This window comes from Osmerus mordax, chromosome 2 (genome assembly GCF_038355195.1).
Source record: "Osmerus mordax isolate fOsmMor3 chromosome 2, fOsmMor3.pri, whole genome shotgun sequence".
Classification (NCBI taxonomy): Eukaryota; Metazoa; Chordata; class Actinopteri; order Osmeriformes; family Osmeridae; genus Osmerus; species Osmerus mordax.
In genome coordinates, this window is record NC_090051.1 from 14,598,528 (window position 1) to 14,618,390 (window position 19,863).

The window sequence follows — 19,863 nt, forward strand, 5'->3', positions numbered from 1 at the left end:
TTTAACCCTGAGTGGAGTATGTTGTTCACCAACCAGGCTGTTTATACTGTTTGTCATTCATTTACAGTGACTACATACCTACAGCTCCTCCTAGTGGTATCATTTGAAAATACAATCTAAAAACTTCCCAGGTAATTGAAAGATACTTGTACAGAAAAATATTATTCATTCACAGAAAAGTGCATTTATTGTCTGATAATATTCGTTCATATTGGCAAAATCAGCGGTAAAGGTATTGTTACTTACTGTTACTTCAGTTAGAATAGCAAAACATCAGTTCAAGATAACACTTATCTTTCTGTACATTGATCACAACTATATTATATATATACACAATGTATATATAAATAATATACTCTTTATAGTATAAATGATTAACAATTCCATTGTCTGTTAATACTCTGCAGAAGTATACTGGAGCTTTATGGTTAAATACAAATGCAAATAGTAGAAGACAACAGAAGGACATTTCACGTGTAAACTAAAACCAGAGATGTGATGCTCAGCTTCCATATAATCAGTTGTCTGTACATGAACACTGATAAGGCTTTAAGAGTTCAGGTCAAGGTCACCATCCAGTCACTACTCTTGTGATCACAGGAGACACACAAGGCTTCTTTCAATAGCAGTATCTTTCTTCCACACCAATATAATGTTCCCAAAACACCGATAAAACACAGATAAAAAAAAAAAAAAAAAAAAATGGACTAACATCCTCTCGACATGAACTCTTCCAGATGAATCATTTTATCCCCCACCACATTAATACCCTTTCAGAAATATGGGCAATCATTTAGCCTAATCTGTACAGAGCAGTAATAAAATGTCATTACAATGTCAAATTTGACACCACTATCATCCAGCATTATAATCATGAAGACAGGCACAAACGTTCAATAAAAGCTCTCGTGACAAAAGGTTATTTGTGTCCCTTTTGATGTTACAACCAAGCACACTGATGTCACAGAACCACAAGTAGAATTTCGATTGAGATGTCACAGTCCAAGACCAGGATTTCCATTCGCAGCGACAGCGGCAGTGCTGCCATAAGGAAGTGCTATAAAGACTCCTCCTCTGATTCGCTGTCTGTGTTGGCCTTGGTCAACCTCTGCAGCTCCTCCCCATCCTACACGACAACACAAACCAAATATTACACACAGTTCTTTTTCGGGGGGGTTCAAAGTTCCATGCTTTTGTCTCAATACGGCTTTTCCATATAGATTAACACTGTGTTCTACATTATCGATTTTCATAAAAAATGGCCATGTACATGCTATTAGTATTACTATATTACTTCAGTACATACATGATATACTTTTATATACATTGTTTTTTTCGACCAAAAGCAACAACTGATGTTCCTTCAGGGAAAAATGTGGACTTCTAATTTAAAGTGCTTTTACTTACCATGTGCAGCCTCTTCAAACTGACATGTCATTAGTAACATTAGGCAGCCGAACAGTCTAACATGGCATATCAGTGAAGGACTCACAACCTGACAGACATGTACGAGAGCACCCTGGGCCTTCAACCTGTCAGCCTACTTAACTCCTGCTAGCGCCATAGCTAGCTACAGCTTCTTCATATTAGATCAACGCAGGCTGTGCCCTCATAAAGCGTACACACATAGCTAGGCCTTCCCTCATCTGAGGCCCATAACTCCCCACCTAATGTATTACATCTTATCCGGCTAATGTTGTTATCTGAGGTGGTGCTATGGCAACAGCCTGAATCCTCTTTTCATTACAGAGAATCAGCTCTGCTTCCACTCGGCCCAAATCACATTACACAGGAACGAGCCGTCGCTGTGAATGTGTTTGCATGTGGACGCGCTTCTATACTGCAAGGCAAACGCTTTCATTTCGTATTATCTTGAGGCGGTACCAACCGCTTGTGTGTGTGCGTGCGTGTGTGGCTCTGTCTCTCCTCACCCCCCGTGACCTCTCGAACACCTCTCCGTTGACGACGCGCAGCTTCTCCTTCTGCAGGGCGTACTCCGGGTCGTTGGCGTGGCTGCCGTTGTACACGAAGATGGCGAGCAGCACCACGGGCGCCTGCAGGAAGAAGTCCAGCGACGGTTGGAAGTTGAAAAGGAAGAGCGAAAGGGCCGTCACCAGGACGGTGGTGATCTGGCCGCTCAGCACGTGGAACATGTTGTCTCGGAACTTCAGGATGAAGGCCACCGACAGACCCAGGGCCGCTGGAACCAGACGGGAGAGAAGATCGGGATTGTGTTCATCGGAATGAATATGGCTGAATCCTATCGATCTCAGTTACTGCGGTCGCGATCAATGAACCATATGGAATGGATAGGGTTAGTCATACATCTATCTGAGCATCAAGGAAGCAGGGGAACGGGTAGTGCTTGTTGTGCATGTGTACAGGGATATCTAGAAGTGTTCGAGACCCACCAGTGACCAACACCAAGCCCAAGGAGTAGATGTTATGCCCGTAGAGGAGGCCACAGTGCACGGTAAGACCCCTGGCCTCTCTCCCCAGCGTCAGTGTCAGCCCGTTGAACACTACGCCAAACACATACCTGCAACACCACGTGAGAAACCACACATTGATTTCATCCTGGAACTTGCCTCGTCACCCTAGGTGGTTGGAGGTTCAACCTCAGGCCACCGTCTGACCGACCAACCATGCTCGGTCTGGCCGTGTCATTTCAGACGTGGGTTTGCCGTCGTACAATTTGCTGTTCTGTATGAAGATGCTCTCGCCGAGCTGGTCTCCCTCCTTCAGGATCTTCTCGTTGTAGATGTTGGCCATGGAGGAGATGAAGCACTGGAGCACCAGGAGGACGTGCCCCATCCCCAGGGTGCGCAGCCTCGCCAACACCCTGCCTCGCCATGCCTCCCCTGGCAGGGACGACACCCAGGAGGACTCGCTGAGCGGGAGGGGGGACACAAGGACGCCGGGAGGAAGAGATGGGGGAGAAGAGAGAGAATGAGCTCTGGAAGACGGGTTGCGTTCGCTCGTGCTATTCCGTCGTCTATCTATCCATCCGTCTGCTTCTCTGGCATCTGTCCATCCCTCTATTCATGCCTTTATTTGTCCATCCATACATTCATCCATCCACATTTACATTTAGTCATTTAGCAGACGCTCTTATCCAGAGCGACTTACAGTAAGTACAGGGACATTCCCCCCCCGAGGCAAGTAGGGTGAAGTGCCTTGCCCAAGGACACAACGTCATTTGGCACGGCTGGGAATCGAACTGGCAACCTTCAGATTACTAGCCCGACTCCCTAACCGCTCAGCCACCTGACTCCCCTCCCATCCATCCATCTACCTGCTGTTGCTCCTTTGTTGCTGGGTGTAGAGCAGGCAGCCGTTTGTCGGTGTGGTCAGGGGGCCGGGGTGGAGGCCCGGCACCGCCATGGCGTGCTGGCTGCCCCCCGAACCCGTCGTCAGGGAGACGATGGACAGGAAGAGAATCAAAAGGGAGGCCCACTGTACCCAAGACAGGCGCCTCCTGGTGGTTGAAGGGGAACGACAGCCGATGAGGGACGGAGCCGTGGTCACCGAACACACTTTAGCATTGAGACCTAACAGGTCGTCTGAAGCCTTTATTCCACATTCCGGATATGTGGTACAACCTTTAGGTAAAACACGTCATAAACAGACATATAGTGCGTCCAGACCGGTTGAAAACACGAATGAGTTGTCACTTACTTCAGCACAAGCCTGAAGAGAATGGCTGTAGTCAGGATGACAAAGTTAGAGAACAGAACTGCCATGGCCTAAGGTAGGACAAGGAACAGAAACAAAGGTCAGATACAGAGAAGTGATGTACAGGTTTTTTATAGAAAGACACACCAACAAGGATAGAGCAAAACAACTGCCCAAAACACTATCGGTAATCATTTGAATGATTATGCTTAAAGGATGATTCCAACCCAAGCATGTGGAAGAACTCACAGGCTGCAGGTAGGTCATGACGTAGAAGATGATTAAGTTATCCAGGAAGTAGAGGAAGGCAGGAACAGACCACTTCATGAAGCTGAGCAATGAGGGGCCAGAGGAACAGCCCAGCTCTCGGCACGAACGACCCTCTGGAACACACACGGTGCTCAAAAGATACTCCCTCCCACACACACACACCTTAATGTCCAACATAATGTAATTGTTGTTCTCTTACCTTTTATAATCACCCTGAGAGACATAACCAGACAGAAGATGAGTTTGAGTCCCTCGGCCAGCAGGTTGACAGATGCAGGGAGGAAGTCATACTTGTTTTCTTCAGACAGAGAAATAAACAAAGAAACAGGAAATGTCAACGTACACTGCTACTGCTGCTGCTGCTGACTGCACAGCAAATCTGAAAGGCCTAGCTCATCAAGATTAGGCCAAAGAAACACAATCCACATAGTAATGCTCGAATAAGTGGTCCACAGAAATGTCTAGTTCTTACTTACAATATCAGAGCCTTCTTTAAACATCTCCCAAACGGACAAGTGAGGTCTTCGTGACATCGATAAACATCAGCTTACCAGCATTGACGGAGAACTTGAGCAGCAGGATGCGGCTGGTCCCCAGGGTGACGAAGCCCAGGCCCAGGGCCAGGGTGTAGGCTGAGGAGCGGGAGCAGAGCCAGGGGCTTGGACGGCAGCACGGCATGGCTGGAGCAGAGGAGGGAGCTGGGGCTCGTGGATGAGGCAGGGGCTGGGGATGGACCTGAGGCTAGGTGGCTGGTGGAAGCCTCACACACAGTCACAATTCTGCAAGAGGAGTGAGGACACGTACAACAATGAGCTGCAACTTTCCTTCCCTCCCTACCTTGATTAATCAAGTACGATCTCCTATAGCCTTATACGAAATGGAAAATGAATGTGAAAGTCAGTTGTGGAATCTCGTCAACAAATACAAAACTTGCTGTTGTGCCACAAGACTCAAACTGGACATGTAAACAATTATACCACATGCTGGACAAACTGTGTCCAATGCAGTCCTCCTCAACTCCCCTTCTGAGTTAAACCAGGGTCTTCCTGATTAGCTATGTTTAGCTAGCTGATTAGAGACATGTGAGAGAAACAGACTAAGACTGGGCCAAAGACGAGGGAAACACAAAGAGCCTTCTATTCCAACAGGCAGGGAGGGCAGTCAGGGTTTGTCACACAAAATGAAATCATAGCTATTGAACACGCTTTCTCAAAACAACAATATTGGGTCAGGACGACTAAGCTAAGATGTAACTTTAGAAGTAGTCATCATCATATAAAAATACTTGAACCTTGTAGGTGGCTAACCATAGGCTAGCAGGTTCAAAAACATACACATACCTGGTGGATTGACAAACTCGATCTGTTAAATATGGTTTGCTATTAGCTTTGTATTAATATTAAGGCACAATCTATGGATGGCTGCTAGAATATAATCACACAACACGATTAGGTAGAAACGTTAGTGTACAAAGTAGATGGTTAACTACTAAATGAATTACAATACTGTACCTGCAGATGAATAATGTAAACAACACTGAACGAATACAATGCATGACCAGCTGTTTCGCTCGTCACATAAATAGGTCTCCCGAATGCAAACAAAACGCAGTGAGTTGTCCACTCTAGAAATTTAAATAACAAATGGAAGGTGCCCTGATTTAAAGTATTACATTTGATAAAAGTATTACATTTTCAGCCCCAGTCAGCTAGAGAAACACATCATCATTAACCTGCTCACTGCTTCGTGCTTCCTGGTCACTTCCTGGTTGTGAAACGTGAAGCAATGACGTAGCCTAATAACTATAACTTTTTTTCTGTCTGGCTCCATAAAAAAGACAAAACGTCAAAAACGTATAATATTTTGCTGCATTTTGAGAAAAAAATATAGCGGTAAATTTAACCCTAACATTAAACTTGTGTACAAGCGCAGTCATGTTCTGATGGGTATAAAACATGACAGGACACCACACCAGCATTCACACAAGCAGAGCGAGGCGTGTTACTTCAATGATCGGACCAGAATGGCTCTTGATCAGACCATGGGATCGGACCAGTTGGCCTTTGCTTGAGCTCAATGCTCTTTGTGGGCGGCTCTAACTAACGAGGTTTTTGTTTAAATATTGTTAGCATAAAACAATTGCAAATTGCAATCTCTTCAGGGGGTCCAAAATTCACATGCATCATCTATTGTTTTAGGCAGGACTGAAGTCAGGCCTTAAGTAAGACATTCCTCAATAAGGGAGGAGTCATATCCATGACGTCTAAAACCCCTGTGATTAAACTTGACATCAAAAGTGTCATCTGCGTGCATGTTGGGAAATACATGTACCAGGGAGGGAACAACAGTAAATTACAGGGTTCAAAAATGTTCCGCTGGCCCATTGCCCTGAAATACAATGTTTAACCAGTCTGTGTGTTTTGTGTGTGTGTGTCCAAATTCAGGTCTAAGATAGGCAAAGTACAGAGTGGACCCAGATCACACTTTGCTGTCCTGCTGAACAGAAATGAAGACTTGTCCCTGGGCAGCTGCTTCCTGTCTGCTACCTGTCCTGGCTGTGTTTCCTTTTCTGTCCTTTATCACTGCGTCTCAGGATGGAGCCAGGATCAGACGGTACTATATTGCTGCTGTTCCTATCCTCTGGGACTACTCTGATGGCCATGGACACGGAAGGTAGAGTTGTTATGATATCTTGTTCTTAAAAGATGTATGAGTTTCGTGAATTACGTATCCTGAGGAGATGTATGGGTTAGCCTGTGGTGAAATAGGTGACATTAATGTAATACTCAAGAATCATTAAACTGTTTTTGTGTAGGTTTTGAGGTGGTATGTTACTTGGGCCATTGATTTGTTACAGGAAAACTTGGTATGATCTATGATTACTACTGACAGATTTATCAGATCTCTTGTTCATGTATATTTGTATGGAAGTATTTGATCACATTTGATGAAAAAGCATCACATTAGGTTTTCTTGTCATTTTGTAAGACTAGTTATGATTGTATGTTTGTGTAAGTACTTGTGTGTAAGTATGGTATGTGGTAGACCTTTGTAGAATATCACTACCCTTTATTAAACTTTAAATATGACTATATTATTAGAGGAAAAGTAGTCTTTTATTATTAGATCACTGTTTATGTGTATGATTCAAGTTGAAGACAGTGAGCCATGTAGTATACAGTACATCACACTGTGTTTTGTGTGGGCCGACGCAGCTCCTGTTGTTTTATTAACTGTTTGTATGTTTTTCTGCCTTAATTTCCCCAGACCGGGTCCCTCCTATAAGAAAGTGGTTTTCAGAGAGTACGAGGAAGGCTTCAAGCAGGCTAAGACTCATCCTCCATGGTTAGGTAAATGTGATTTGTGGTTTTGGAAAGTCTAGACACGGTCTGGCTTTCATTAGTAAATGAGTCTCATATTTCCAGACAGAAGTATACCCACCCAAGAAAAACATCAGACTTGATCAATTGCTGGGAAAACAATGTGCATTGTCCTTCTTCAGACCCTGAGGATACGAGAAAGAAAGACGAGTCATATATAAATCAAATTTACTTGTGTAACAGTGTTGAGATAGAATAGAATAGAAAAGCCTTTATTGTCCTTGTATTTGGATACAACGAAATTTGGATATAATCCTAATCCTATCAAGAAAACATATGGCCCGCCATAACCACAAAGAGCATCCGCACAATAACAACCTCACTTTCAAGGCATGGCACATGAATCCTTCTCACTCTAACAAATGATCTTACAGTGTGGTATGCAAACCCTTCACCACAGCTTGTTGTCTTCCCTAGGTCTGCTGGGCCCAACCCTGAGAGGTCAGGTGGGCGAGACCATTGTGGTCACATTCAAGAACATGGCGGACAAACAGTTCAGCATCCACCCACATGGCATTGCTTATGGCAAGCAGTCAGAGGGTAATCATCATGACTGGATCATCTAGTACACACTGATTGCGTGACTATTTGCACGACTGTTTAGTCTAGTTGCTGATATTACCCTGCATTAGAGGATCAACTTAGCAGGCATAAATGCCTGATAAACCTAAGCAGAAGTTCAACTATTAAACATGATGCTAGCAATCCTAAATATGGGCATTTTAGAAAGAGGAGGAAGTGGTGCTGCGTGCTCACTCTAACAAACCTTGCCCCAGACGGCTCCACCCTACCTGGGGGTTTAGATGTTTCCAGAGTGGGTAGCAGTGGGCCCTGGAGTGTTTGGGATGTTATTCATTCACTAAAGTGTACACAGATATTGGGCAAAAACACAGCTGTGTTTGGGCGTTTTGGACATATTAACCAGGAAAGACAGATTACTGATCTGAAGTCCACCAGGATGTCCTGCTGGAAATCCTCAATATCCCTTCACAAAAAGACTAATAAGACAGAAGCACTATGCTGCTGGGCATGACTGTGAAACAACCAAGTGGGAACAACTAAGTCTAATTTAACTTAAAAAAATAATAATAAACCAGCGGTCACAGGGTAGGGGAAATCAGATAAATAAACTAGGAAAAACCTTACTATCTGTACCACTTTCTCATGGGATTTTACATTGCTTTCACTTTGATGTCTATAGGAACACAAGAACTATAAGCACAGTTGAACAAAAACTCTCTTCAAACGTTCACTTTACCACGAGGCAATGGTCACCCTGACCAGAGAGAAAGCTCAACTGATACTGTTACTGATATAGCTAACTGACATAATGTACAACACAATATGTTTATGTGGAATAAAATATAGCCTCTGAATCATTATTTCCATTGGGCTTTCCACATTAGGGCATCATCAGTTAAGTTATTGCACTTGAATGTTACTAAAGCCTGTTATAGTCACTGCTATAGACTTTATTATGGCTGAACCTAATAATTATTGTATCAATTCAACAACTGAAAAGAATCCCTTTATCATTGAGAAAGGTACCCTGATCAAGCACTCAATACTCACCTGCTTCCTAGAAATAATATAAGACTTTATTTATATAGCACATTTCATACTAAAATATATAAATATAATAGTATAAAACATTACTCCATTTTATCATCACTGTACCGTACTAACAAACCATATCTGCCAATGCAATGAGCAGGAATATTTTCCTCGTTAATCTCTCAGTAATGAGGCTATCCTGATTTTAGCATCACGGCTCCATCTCCTTTCACAGGCGCCCATTACTTTGACAATACGTCTCAACAAGAGAAGGATGATGACGTGGTGCCTCCTTACAGCGAGCACACATACTACTGGGAGGTCAACTCAGAAGTAGCCCCCCAAGAGGCAGACCCCCCCTGTATTACCTACACCTACCAGTCACACTTCGACATAGTCAAAGACTACAACGCTGGCTTGATTGGCGCGCTACTCATCTGTAAACCAGGTAGGTCTGGTAGCATGTCAGGATCTTTGCCAGTCGGTTCATCCATCCACCCACCCTTTCATCCATTCATCCATCCACATCCATCCATCCACATTCATCCATCCATCTATCCATCCACAATCCATCCATCCACATCTATCCATCCATCCATGCACATCCATCCATCCATCCATTGCGTAGAGAGAGGTGTCCAGTGGCCCTAATTGTATTCGCTGCTGTGTCTTCTTGTAGGCAGTCTTGACGAGACGGGGCAGCAGGCTTCCTTCCACCACGAGTACGTCTTCATGTTTGGGGTATTTGATGAGAGCCTGAGCAGATCTAGTGCTGTAGGAGAAGCTACCGACAACCCTGTCAAACACACCATTAACGGCTACAGCAAGGGAGCGATCCCTGGTGAGTCTCGCTTTCAGTCAGTTAGGCAGCCTGTTAGGTGGTCAGGATCTAAAGTTTAAGTGCCTCACTACCTTTTCCCTTCTCAGGTTTAAGTATTTGTGCTCACACCTCTGTCAGCCTGCACCTGGTGGGCATGAGTTCAGACCCTGAGGTGTTCTCGGTGCACATGAATGGGCAGATGCTGCAACATTTCGGGCATCAAGTGTCGTCTGTGGGCCTGGTCAGTGGCACTGCCACCAGTGCCCAGATGACCGCCATTTACCCTGGTCGCTGGCTGCTCTCATCTTACACCAACAAGCACCAGGAGGGTATGTGGTCAAGAACAAATAAACATGTCGGAGACACTGTGAGAATTTGTTTTTAACTGTGCGTATTAACTGCTGTTCAACCTATTGGTTAAAATATCACCTATGTCTGTTGGCGGTCTCTCTTTATCTCTTTCTGTTTCTCTCTATCTCTCTCTAGCTGGCATGCATGGCTTTGTAGATGTAGTGAGCTGTAAGGGCTTCGATGCTCCCAAGCGCAAGCTGACCATCCAGCAGAAGAGAGAGAGCCAGGAGTGGACCTACTACATCGCCGCAGAGGAGGTGGTCTGGGACTACGCTCCAAACATGCCTGCTTACATAGATGGGTGAATACAGCGGCCAATATTAAAATAACATTGACCATTTCTGTCGTGAGCATATGATTTCTGTCATTATTTATAACTGAAAAATACTTCCTAGGGACTTCAAGTTCAAATACTTGAAGCAGGGCCCACAGCGTATAGGCAAGAGGTATAAGAAGGCTGTGTACACTCAGTACACGGATGACTCTTTCACTAAGAGGGCAGAGAAGCAGCAGAGGAAGATGGAGGTGGGCATCATCGGCCCCGTCATCAGGGCACAGATCAGAGATGTCATCAAGGTAAAAGCTTTCTCCTCACACTGCGGAGCCGTCCATATACTTTCGGGATGCATGCTACCCTTTCCACAGAAATAAGGTTGTCGCTGATTCAAAATGCATACAAAAAAAAATAAAACGGTGGACTTTGTTGACAAATAAACAATGAACTTTGTACCATTTACATTTATGCATTTAGCAGACGCTTTTATCCAAAGCGACTTCCAAGAGAGAGCTTTACAAAAGAGCATAAGTCACTGATCATAACAACGAGATAGCCCCAAACATTGCGAGCAGCCAAAACATGAAGCATACATTGTGGAAAACCAAATAAGTGCCAAAGGGAAGAACCATAAGAGCATGCAGTTAAACAAGTTACAATTGAACAACATGAAACTCCCCACAAGAGTGCAAGAGTGTCCCTGTAGAAAAAAACAATCAACAGTACAATATTTCACAGCGAGTACAAGAATTTGAAACCGTTACAACTAACCAACAAGAGCAACAAGTCGTACCGACATAGGAATATCGAACTTTGCTCTCCATGCATCCCAAGTGCCTCTGTTGATGTTCCTCCAGATAGTGTTTAAGAACAAGGCCTCACAGCCCTACAGCATCTATCCTCATGGACTGACCATAGACAAGGCCGCCGAGGGGGCCAACTACCCGGCCGGAGGTATGCTTTACACTCCTCCACTTGTCTTCCTCTCCTCAGAAAACAGACCACACGTTGATAAATTGTATCTTGTACAGGGTGCTATTTGGAGACAGACTTGATACTGTATGCCTTATCTCCAAGGTTATATTACGTCAAACACTGAACAGTATAGAGATCCTTCAGACATGGGCAAATACATTGATTTATAATTGTGAAGTCTTTCAAATGTGTAGTTTTTTTTGTGTGTTTTATGTCCTTATTTTCATCAAACGGGTTAATCCAACTAGTTAACCCAATATCACGCCTGTCCGTTGCCAGGCAACCAGACGCACGGGGTGCAGCCTGGCCAGACGCACACCTACGTGTGGCGGGTGATCGTGGAGGACGAGCCCTTCGACAGCGACTCCAGATGTCTGACCCGTATGTACCACAGTGCTGTGGACACACCCAGAGACATCGCCTCTGGACTCATAGGCCCCCTGCTCATCTGCAAGAGCCAGTCCCTCAACATCAAAAACGTACAGGTGTGACAGTAGGACACAACGACACACTACGGCGTTCTACTCTTCCTCATCTACGAGCCCATTCCTCCAACCTACAGAGTTCATACAGATTTGTGTTTCAGTTGAGAGCAGACAAGGAGCAGCATGCCATGTTTGCCATATTTGATGAGAACAGGAGCTGGTACCTGGAAGACAACATACAGTCTTACTGTGACCCGAAGAAAGTGAGGAAGGACGACCCGGACTTCTATCAGTCCAACGTTATTCACTGTGAGTCTCAACTTTCAACACTCAGTATAAACTCTCATTCTGGCTCACTACTCGATCGTTCTCCGATTGCAATTCCAGACATTGTTGAATAGAATTTGTGCCAAAGATCATATTTATTTATGACAATTATTTGGGAAATGATACGTGTACTTAAATCGACACTTGACCTCCCTGCAGCCATCAACGGGTACGTGTTTGAGAGCGGCCCGGTGCTAGGCTTCTGTAATGGAGAGATTGTGACATGGCACGTGTCCAGCGTTGGAGCACACAGCCACATCCAGACCAGTACCTTCTACGGTCACGTGTTTGAACTGAACAATCGCACAGAGGACTTCCTCAGCCTGTACCCCATGACTGGAGAGACCATCAAGATGGACATGGATAACATCGGTGAGGAATGAGTGGATACTGAAAAAAACCCTGGTTTAGATTATAAACACCTGGCAAAGTTGAGTGCAGTGTTATCCAGAGGGGCTCCAATCTTCAATATGCTTCTAATGATATCTTCCATAAGTAAAACTAAATGTGTACAATTTGTGTATTTAATGTCGTTTGTGTCTCCTGCTAGGCGTGTGGCTCATATCCTCCCTGAACTCCCATGAGACCACCAAGGGAATGCGGGTGAAGTTCCAAGATGTGGAGTGTTTCCATGACTACGTCTATGAATACGAGGATAGGGACGAGTTGGAGGCTGAGTCCAAGGTTGTGTTTGATGTGTGGCTGCCTGAGGACATCGACGCTATAAAAGAAGAAAAACAGAAGCATGTGACGGAGCAGAAGAAAATAGATGTGGAGATAGACGAGGATACGGAAAAGTGGGCCGATTTGTTGGGCATTCGATCCCTCAGTAAGCAGGCAGAAGGATCGAGTGTGGAGCAGTTGGACCTGTCTTTCCTTGATAAGCCTGAGAGAGATGAGGCTGAGAATGCAAACATCTTGTCCAACAGTGTACCTGCCTCCATCCTTCCATCATTCTTTAACACCACGTTCGACGGTGACGTGAAGAAGGTGGAAAACCACACCGTTCCAGAGCCAGCACTGGAGTCACTGAACAACACGATATCGACTGAATCATTGAATTTCAGCCTCTGGGGAAATACAACAGAACCACTGGGCACCAGTCGTGATCAGTTAAGCAGCTCTGCGGCTGAGACAAGGAACATAACTGGGCAGAACATAAGTTCATTGCTAGAGGATGGCAACATGGACACAGAGGCTGGCAAGAATATGAGTTCAAACAGGGACAGAACCGGGAGAAACCAGACATTTGTGAGCGATACTCTAGACCTTGAGGACCAGGAGAAAGTCACTCGGGGAGATGTTTTCTCCTATACTGAACTTTCAGAGGAATCCTCCAGTGAGACAGACCTGTTCGTTACCAACATGTCTCCCATCCCAGATTCAGCGAATGAAAATGTCACAGATTTGATTAGTAACAAAACTGGCCAATTAGAACCATTAGGAAATGCAACCAACCAAACACACCTAGATGTAATTGTGTTTAGGGAGTTAAAACTCCAGTTAGAAGAACAAATTGACAATGACATTTTTGTAAGCAACATGTCTAACAACACCTTTCCACCCCCCCTAAATGGCACAGCTTTGACAGGTAACATAACCAGCCAGCTAAATTCATCAGAAAATGCAGCTAACCTATCAATTACTGGAGTGAGTAAGTTGAACTTCAGCCAACCAGATGAATACAATATGACCAGTTTGGACCTACAAATGGAGGCAAAAAATCTGACCAATAACAATAATTCCCTGGAAAATATGACCAGTGTAAATGTAAATAATGTAAATACCATCCATTTACCTGAGGCCACCTCCACACCCAACCGGTCTATTGATGCAGTGGTAAATAGGGAACATTTCAATGAAACATATATTCAAATAGTACCTCTACAGAATGTCACCAACAGTGACCGGATGAACTCTTCTGAGGTCAGCTTTGAGAGAAGGGAGGACATATTTGCTCTTCAAGTCAACCAGTCATCATCATCTGAGAATGTCTCCAAGGAGACCAACAGCCTTGCTGCTGGAAATCTGTCTATACCAACCAGTCACACGCAAGAGAACAGCTCAGAGGAGATCCCATCAGAGCGTTCCGAAAGCATAGAGGAAGTGCTCATCTGCTTGAAGAACGGCAGCTGCCATGCCGTCCGCACCACGCCCCTCAACCCCCAAGAAGAGCACTGGAGCTACAATGCAACCCACCACGCAATCGCCATGGAGATGCCTGACCATATGATCAAATACATAGGCAATGAGCTGCCAAAGCCAGCATTGAGTCCTGATCCAACACTAAAGCCAACACAGAAACCCAAGATCATTACTGAGTACCGCAGATGGTTTCCTGAGAAAGGCCACAGCATGAAGACCAAGAAGAAGAAGGAGTACAAGGCTCAACCCAAGGAGAACGTAGGGTTCTCCCCTCGCGGGGTACGACCCCAGGCCCCGGCATTCAGCCCCCGCGGGTCACGACCCGTCACCAACGAGGACGATCTGATCAACAAGGCCATCGTCATCGGCATTCCTCGACCTGACTTCAGTGACTACGAGCTGTATCTACCAGGGGATTCAGAGGAGGTGGAGGACATTTCCAAGATTGCCTGATTGTCATGGTTCATGTTCTTAAGTACATGAGTACAGTCTCTCAAAGTATCAGATCATTTTGAACTAATACTTTTTTCTTTCTCTCTCTCTCTCTCTTTCTCTCTCTCTCTCTTTCTCGCTCTCTCTCTTTCTCCAGCTGACTCACAAGTCAAAGCATGTAGATAAGGATGATTATGAGTATGTGGACTTCAAGGATCCATATACTCATGCTCATTTTGTCAAGTTTAACCTGGATGACAACGGCAAGTACTTCCTGAAGACCGCAGGGGAGAAAGTGAGGACCTACTTTATAACCGCAGAGGAGGTTGAGTGGGACTACGCCGGCTACGGACAGAGGTGAGGAGCGAGACGACAGAGGAGGAGAAGAGGGTGGCTAGTGATTGACACTTTGAGGGCACATGTGACACATGTATTCCAGGCTTAACAGCGTGTTGAATCATCTCACTCTCTCCTTCCAGGAGGATGGAGAAGTGGGGAAACAACAGCCCCTACACCCAGTTCACCAAGGTGATATTCCGGGGTTATCTGGACAGCTCATTTAAGACTCCTGACCTCCGGAGGGAGATGGATGAGCACCTGGGCATCTTGGGGCCAGTCATCAAGGCTGAAGTCGGAGAGACCATTATTGTAAGAATGGCATCAAGCAGTTGTAGATCCCACAGATTTCCTGTACAGTTTACATATGGAGAATGCACAGCTTGGTATTGTTATACGGAGATATTTGTATACATAGCCTCAGAGTCATCTCAGTGTGTTTGTGTGTGAAGGTGTTCTTTAGGAATCTGGCTAGCCGTCCGTACTCTCTGCACCCTAATGGGGTCACCTACACCAAGCAGACCGAAGGCCTGTCATACGAGGATGAGTCTACTATGGTGAGGGAACGTTTGTGAACCATTTTCCGGAATCTTCCGGACTCCAATCACAACATATGATCCTCAATGATATGTCTACTCATGGTTTGCATTCTGTTAACATCTGGTTGTCCTTCCACTGTAAGTACTGGTTCAAGGAGGATAACGAGGTCCTGCCCAATAGCAGCTACACATACCTGTGGAATGTCAATGCAAAGGCCGGGCCTAAGGCACACGAGTCAGATTGTCGTACCTGGGCCTACTACTCTGGTGTGAATCCTGTGAGTACCGGCTGTGTGTGTGTAGAGATTGACCGTCACAGCTTTTCATTTTGTGGGGATAATTTCGTTGTATAAATTGCATGACTACACGACTGCAGTAAAACCGCAAAATGATGTTGTCATCTTTAACAGTGTTTTTTTTTTCGTTCTATGCGACGGATGAAAATAATACTGAATTGAGCCGCTTACACTGTCCTCCAGGAGAGGGACATCCACTCTGGTCTCATTGGTCCGTTGCTGGTGTGTCGGGAGGGCACCATGGCCAAGAAGATGGTTGACACGCGAGAGTTCACGCTCCTCTTCATGACCTTCGACGAGTCGCAGAGTTGGTACTACGAGAGGAACCGCGAGCGTCTGGAGAAGACGAACAGGAGAGCCCTGAAGGAAAGCACCTTCAAGTTCCACGGTAGGCATGTGGGCTCGGCTGAAACGTCAAACGTAGCCACTGTGGAACGAAGGGGCGCCGAGGTCCCCAGGAAGTCTGTTCCACAACGTCCCGAAATGTCATAGCCGCTCTGTTCTGCGTTTCATGTCGTCTTCCTTGCCTTCATCCATAGCCATCAACGGCATCATCTTCAGCCTGAAGGGCTTGAGGATGTACACCTCCCAGCTGGTGCGATGGCACCTCATCAACATGGGCTCTCCTCGGGACCTGCACAGTGTGCACTTCCATGGGCAGACCTTCTTGATTCAGCACATGCACACGTATCGCCAGGGGGTCTTCCCTCTGCTGCCGGGTCAGTAACACCACCAGGTGCTATCCCAGGGAGGATAGGAGCTGTTGAACACACATCTTAAAGTCAGGGAATCCATTGACAGAAAACGGCTGTTAAGATATGTGTTCCATCCCAGGGGGCTTTGCGACACTGGAGATGAGGCCATCCAAGCCCGGCTTGTGGCAGCTGGAGACGGAGGTCGGACTGTACCAACAGCAGGGGATGCAGACCCTCTTCCTGGTCCTAGATGATGGTATGACCCACTGACATATTACATGCCAACTACGCTAAGAACATGTCTTAACACGTTTCATTGGGTGTTTGCTCTAGATTGTTTCCATCCGCTGGGACTTGAGTCTAGGAGTGTTCCGGATCAACAGATCACAGCATCAAGCCACAGAGGTATCGCCCCGCTCCCTCCTTTATGTGTAGTCTAGGTGTATAGTTGGTGTAGGCTGGTGTCTACATCCAACAGCTCATCTCTCCTCTCCTAGGATACTGGGCTCCCTCTCTTGCCAGGCTCAACAACCATGGCAAGATCAACGCATGGAGCACAGACAAGGCAGGCAGCTGGATACAGGTACCGGGAAACCGACAGACAGTGTTTATGTCTGCCTGTGTGTGTGAGTGTGTGTGTTTATATGTGTTTGTCTGTGTGACACGTGTACCAATGCCCATCTCTAAGCCTCCTGTGCTGCTTCCCCCTCAGGTGGACTTCCAGAGGTCTGTGGTGATCAGCCAGGTGGCCACCCAGGGAGCCAAGGAGATGTTCAGGTCCCAGTATGTCCTCAACTACACCATCTCTTACAGCACCGACCGCAGGAAGTGGACCTATTACAAGGGAGACAGCGACCATTATGCGATGAAGGTGAGGGTCCATGCTCCGGCCTAGTCATCTACAACAGTATGAACACAGACATGAAATACAGGAAATGTAAACTGCATGCAAGCGTTTCCTTCACAGTTTGGGGCACAGTTTCCTCGCAAAATATCCTGGTATTTATCTCTCTCTCTGTCTCTCTCTCTCTCTCTCTCTCTCTCTCTCTCTCTCTCTCTCTCTCTCTCTCTCTCTCAGACATTCACAGGTAACCGGGAGGCTAACGAGGTGAAGGTCAACACCTTCTTCCCCCCTCTAATTGGCCGGTACGTGAGACTCCACCCTCTAAGCTACTACAACATGCCCACATTACGGATGGATTTCTACGGCTGTCAGCTTGATGGTGAGAGAGAGAGACAAGGAGGGAGGTAGAAAGAGAGAGACAAGGAGGGGTATGACTAATTGTCCCGGTGTAATCCTTATGCCAGGTTGTTCTGTGCCCCTGGGTATGGAGAGTAAACTGATAGAGGATCATCGCATCACTGCCAGCTCCACAGCTTCGAGCTGGTACTCTGGAAAATGGTACCCTTCTCTGGCACGTCTTAATAACCAGGGCACCATCAATGCATGGCAGGCAAAGGTACAGTACACACACACAACTCCTCATTCTGCCCCAGATGGACTCTGCCAAGTCCATCCCACCCACACAACTGTCACTTCATCACCAGTGTACATTGAACACTAGCCACTACACTGGAGTTTGCACTTTAACATAAGAGGTACATGCTCAATTCAAATAAGCTTTATAGGTTTATTTTATGTAAAACATTTTGTTGTCATTGTATTTTTATTGTTTATTTTATATACATGTGTATGTAGGTTTAGAAAGGCGTTATGTAGAAATTAAAATTTAGAACCATATGGGACTTTGACTGCTCGGAAATCAAATCAAACTTTATTGGTATAGCCCTTTTTACAAGTAAACAGTCGAGAAGGGCAGGAAAGAGCTTTCAAATGTACCTGTTTTTCTACTTGTTACAAATCACAAATAAACTTGAAAACACAGAGAAACACACAGAATGGACTTTTTACAGACATGTATGCACACATTCATTGCATGTACAGTATGTACACCGCCAGGGACATCCCCTTCCACTCACATCACCCCCACTCACCTTGGTCTGCCTCCTCACCAGTACAACGACGTGGGGCAGTGGCTTCAGATAGAGCTGGCTCAGGTGAAGAAGATCACTGGGATCGTCACCCAGGGAGCCAAGGCTCTAGGCAAGGAGATGTTCATCAGCTCCTACTCTCTGGAGCACAGTGACGACGGAATAGTCTGGAACCAGTACACGGACGATGATGAGTATCTGTCTAAGGTAAAATGCTGCTCTGGGAGTCTCTGTGTGTGTTTGTTTACCTGTTGTATATATTATCAGCATAACTGAAGATGAGAAGGTTCTTTAAGTCAAAAGATCTAAGATGAACAGCAAAGAACACAAGCTTGACTGAATATATCATCGACACAAGACGAATCAATTTTTTACCAACGTCACCCAAAGTATTTTAGATTGAATTCCTGTTCAACAGACTCTCTGTTATTGCCTGTAAATGATTTGTCTCTGTGGTGTGCTGCCACCTGCAGGTGTTCCCAGGTAACACAGACAACAGTGGCCATGTGAAGAACTACATCCACCCTCCCATCTTCTCTCGCTTCATACGAATCAAACCCCAGACCTGGAGGAGCTCCATCACCATGAGGGTGGAGCTGCTGGGCTGCGACTTTGAGTGAAACAAATGCACACACAAACACACAGTGGCACACACGGACACAAAGTTTACCCACACACATACACCCAGACAGATGCACAGACGGATTAAACAAACATGCGGGTGCAAACACAAGGAACGGAATGTCCTTGAAACTCAAGGAGGGTTTTGGAGGAATCTTCATGACAGCACAACTGTTATTATCAGCTTGTAATGCCACAGATGAATTCACTACAAACACGTTAAATGTTCCATACATTGTCTTTCCTTATTGTGTTTCCCTACATTTTTCCATACATGTTCCTCAGCAGTAAAGATATGTGCCTGAAAGCATGCAAAATATACACATTGGAACCAGAGATTAGTATATTATGTAATTATATTTGTTTATCTTAATATGTAATATTTTGTATCATAATTGAAGATTCATGTAAATACATCGTACTTATCAATAAATAGTGTTAATCCTCCTTTGTCTGTCATTAACATTACATAACTGTCCGGCAGCAGAATGTCCAGTCCAGCAGTTTGGTATGATGTTTCACCATAGAAACAGAGAGATAGGAGAGAGAAAGAAATACATATAGGCAGCGAGAGATAAATAGGGAGGGGAGAGACTCCCTGAGAAACATCAGACAGAGAGCGAGAGAGAGAGAGAGAGAGAGAGAGAGAGAGAGAGAGAGAGAGAGAGAGAGAGAGAGAGAGAGAGAGAGAGAGAGAGAGGTAAAGAGAGATACCCCCTGTCAGGCTAGGCGTGTGAACAGCACCATTGTCCAAGT

The 19,863-nt window shown here is 45.4% G+C and overlaps 2 protein-coding genes across 3 annotated transcripts; one reads left to right on the forward strand and one right to left on the reverse strand.

The window, feature by feature from the left end:
* Positions 1–159: 159 nt before the first annotated feature.
* On the reverse strand, positions 160–5,709 carry slc35a5 (solute carrier family 35 member A5). Of its 2 annotated transcripts, none has more exons than XM_067255503.1 (10): positions 5,457–5,709; positions 4,497–4,724; positions 4,145–4,243; positions 3,925–4,058; positions 3,679–3,746; positions 3,296–3,478; positions 2,693–2,890; positions 2,412–2,539; positions 1,932–2,200; positions 160–1,126 (listed from the first exon to the last, which is right to left on the reverse strand). In XM_067255503.1, the coding sequence occupies exons 2-10, from the start codon at positions 4,621–4,623 to the stop codon at positions 1,058–1,060; spliced, it is 1,275 nt and encodes a 424-aa protein (XP_067111604.1). In that variant the 5' UTR covers positions 4,624–4,724; positions 5,457–5,709; the 3' UTR covers positions 160–1,057. The 2 variants fall into 2 exon arrangements, with proteins under 2 accessions (XP_067111604.1, XP_067111596.1); XM_067255495.1 differs by having other exon boundaries at positions 1,889–2,200.
* A 742-nt stretch (positions 5,710–6,451) lies between these two features.
* Positions 6,452–19,547, forward strand: f5 (coagulation factor V). Its single transcript, XM_067256146.1, has 27 exons — positions 6,452–6,618; positions 7,213–7,295; positions 7,743–7,865; positions 9,115–9,327; positions 9,559–9,720; positions 9,807–10,028; positions 10,186–10,351; positions 10,446–10,626; positions 11,182–11,278; positions 11,579–11,784; positions 11,886–12,033; positions 12,211–12,423; positions 12,602–14,622; positions 14,786–14,985; positions 15,108–15,276; positions 15,417–15,521; positions 15,647–15,781; positions 15,983–16,187; positions 16,339–16,518; positions 16,634–16,750; positions 16,828–16,899; positions 16,992–17,077; positions 17,207–17,365; positions 17,573–17,717; positions 17,803–17,954; positions 18,511–18,693; positions 18,960–19,547. Exons 1-27 carry the CDS (start codon positions 6,452–6,454, stop codon positions 19,104–19,106), a joined length of 6,057 nt encoding a protein of 2,018 aa, XP_067112247.1. The 3' UTR covers positions 19,107–19,547.
* Positions 19,548–19,863: the final 316 nt, after the last annotated feature.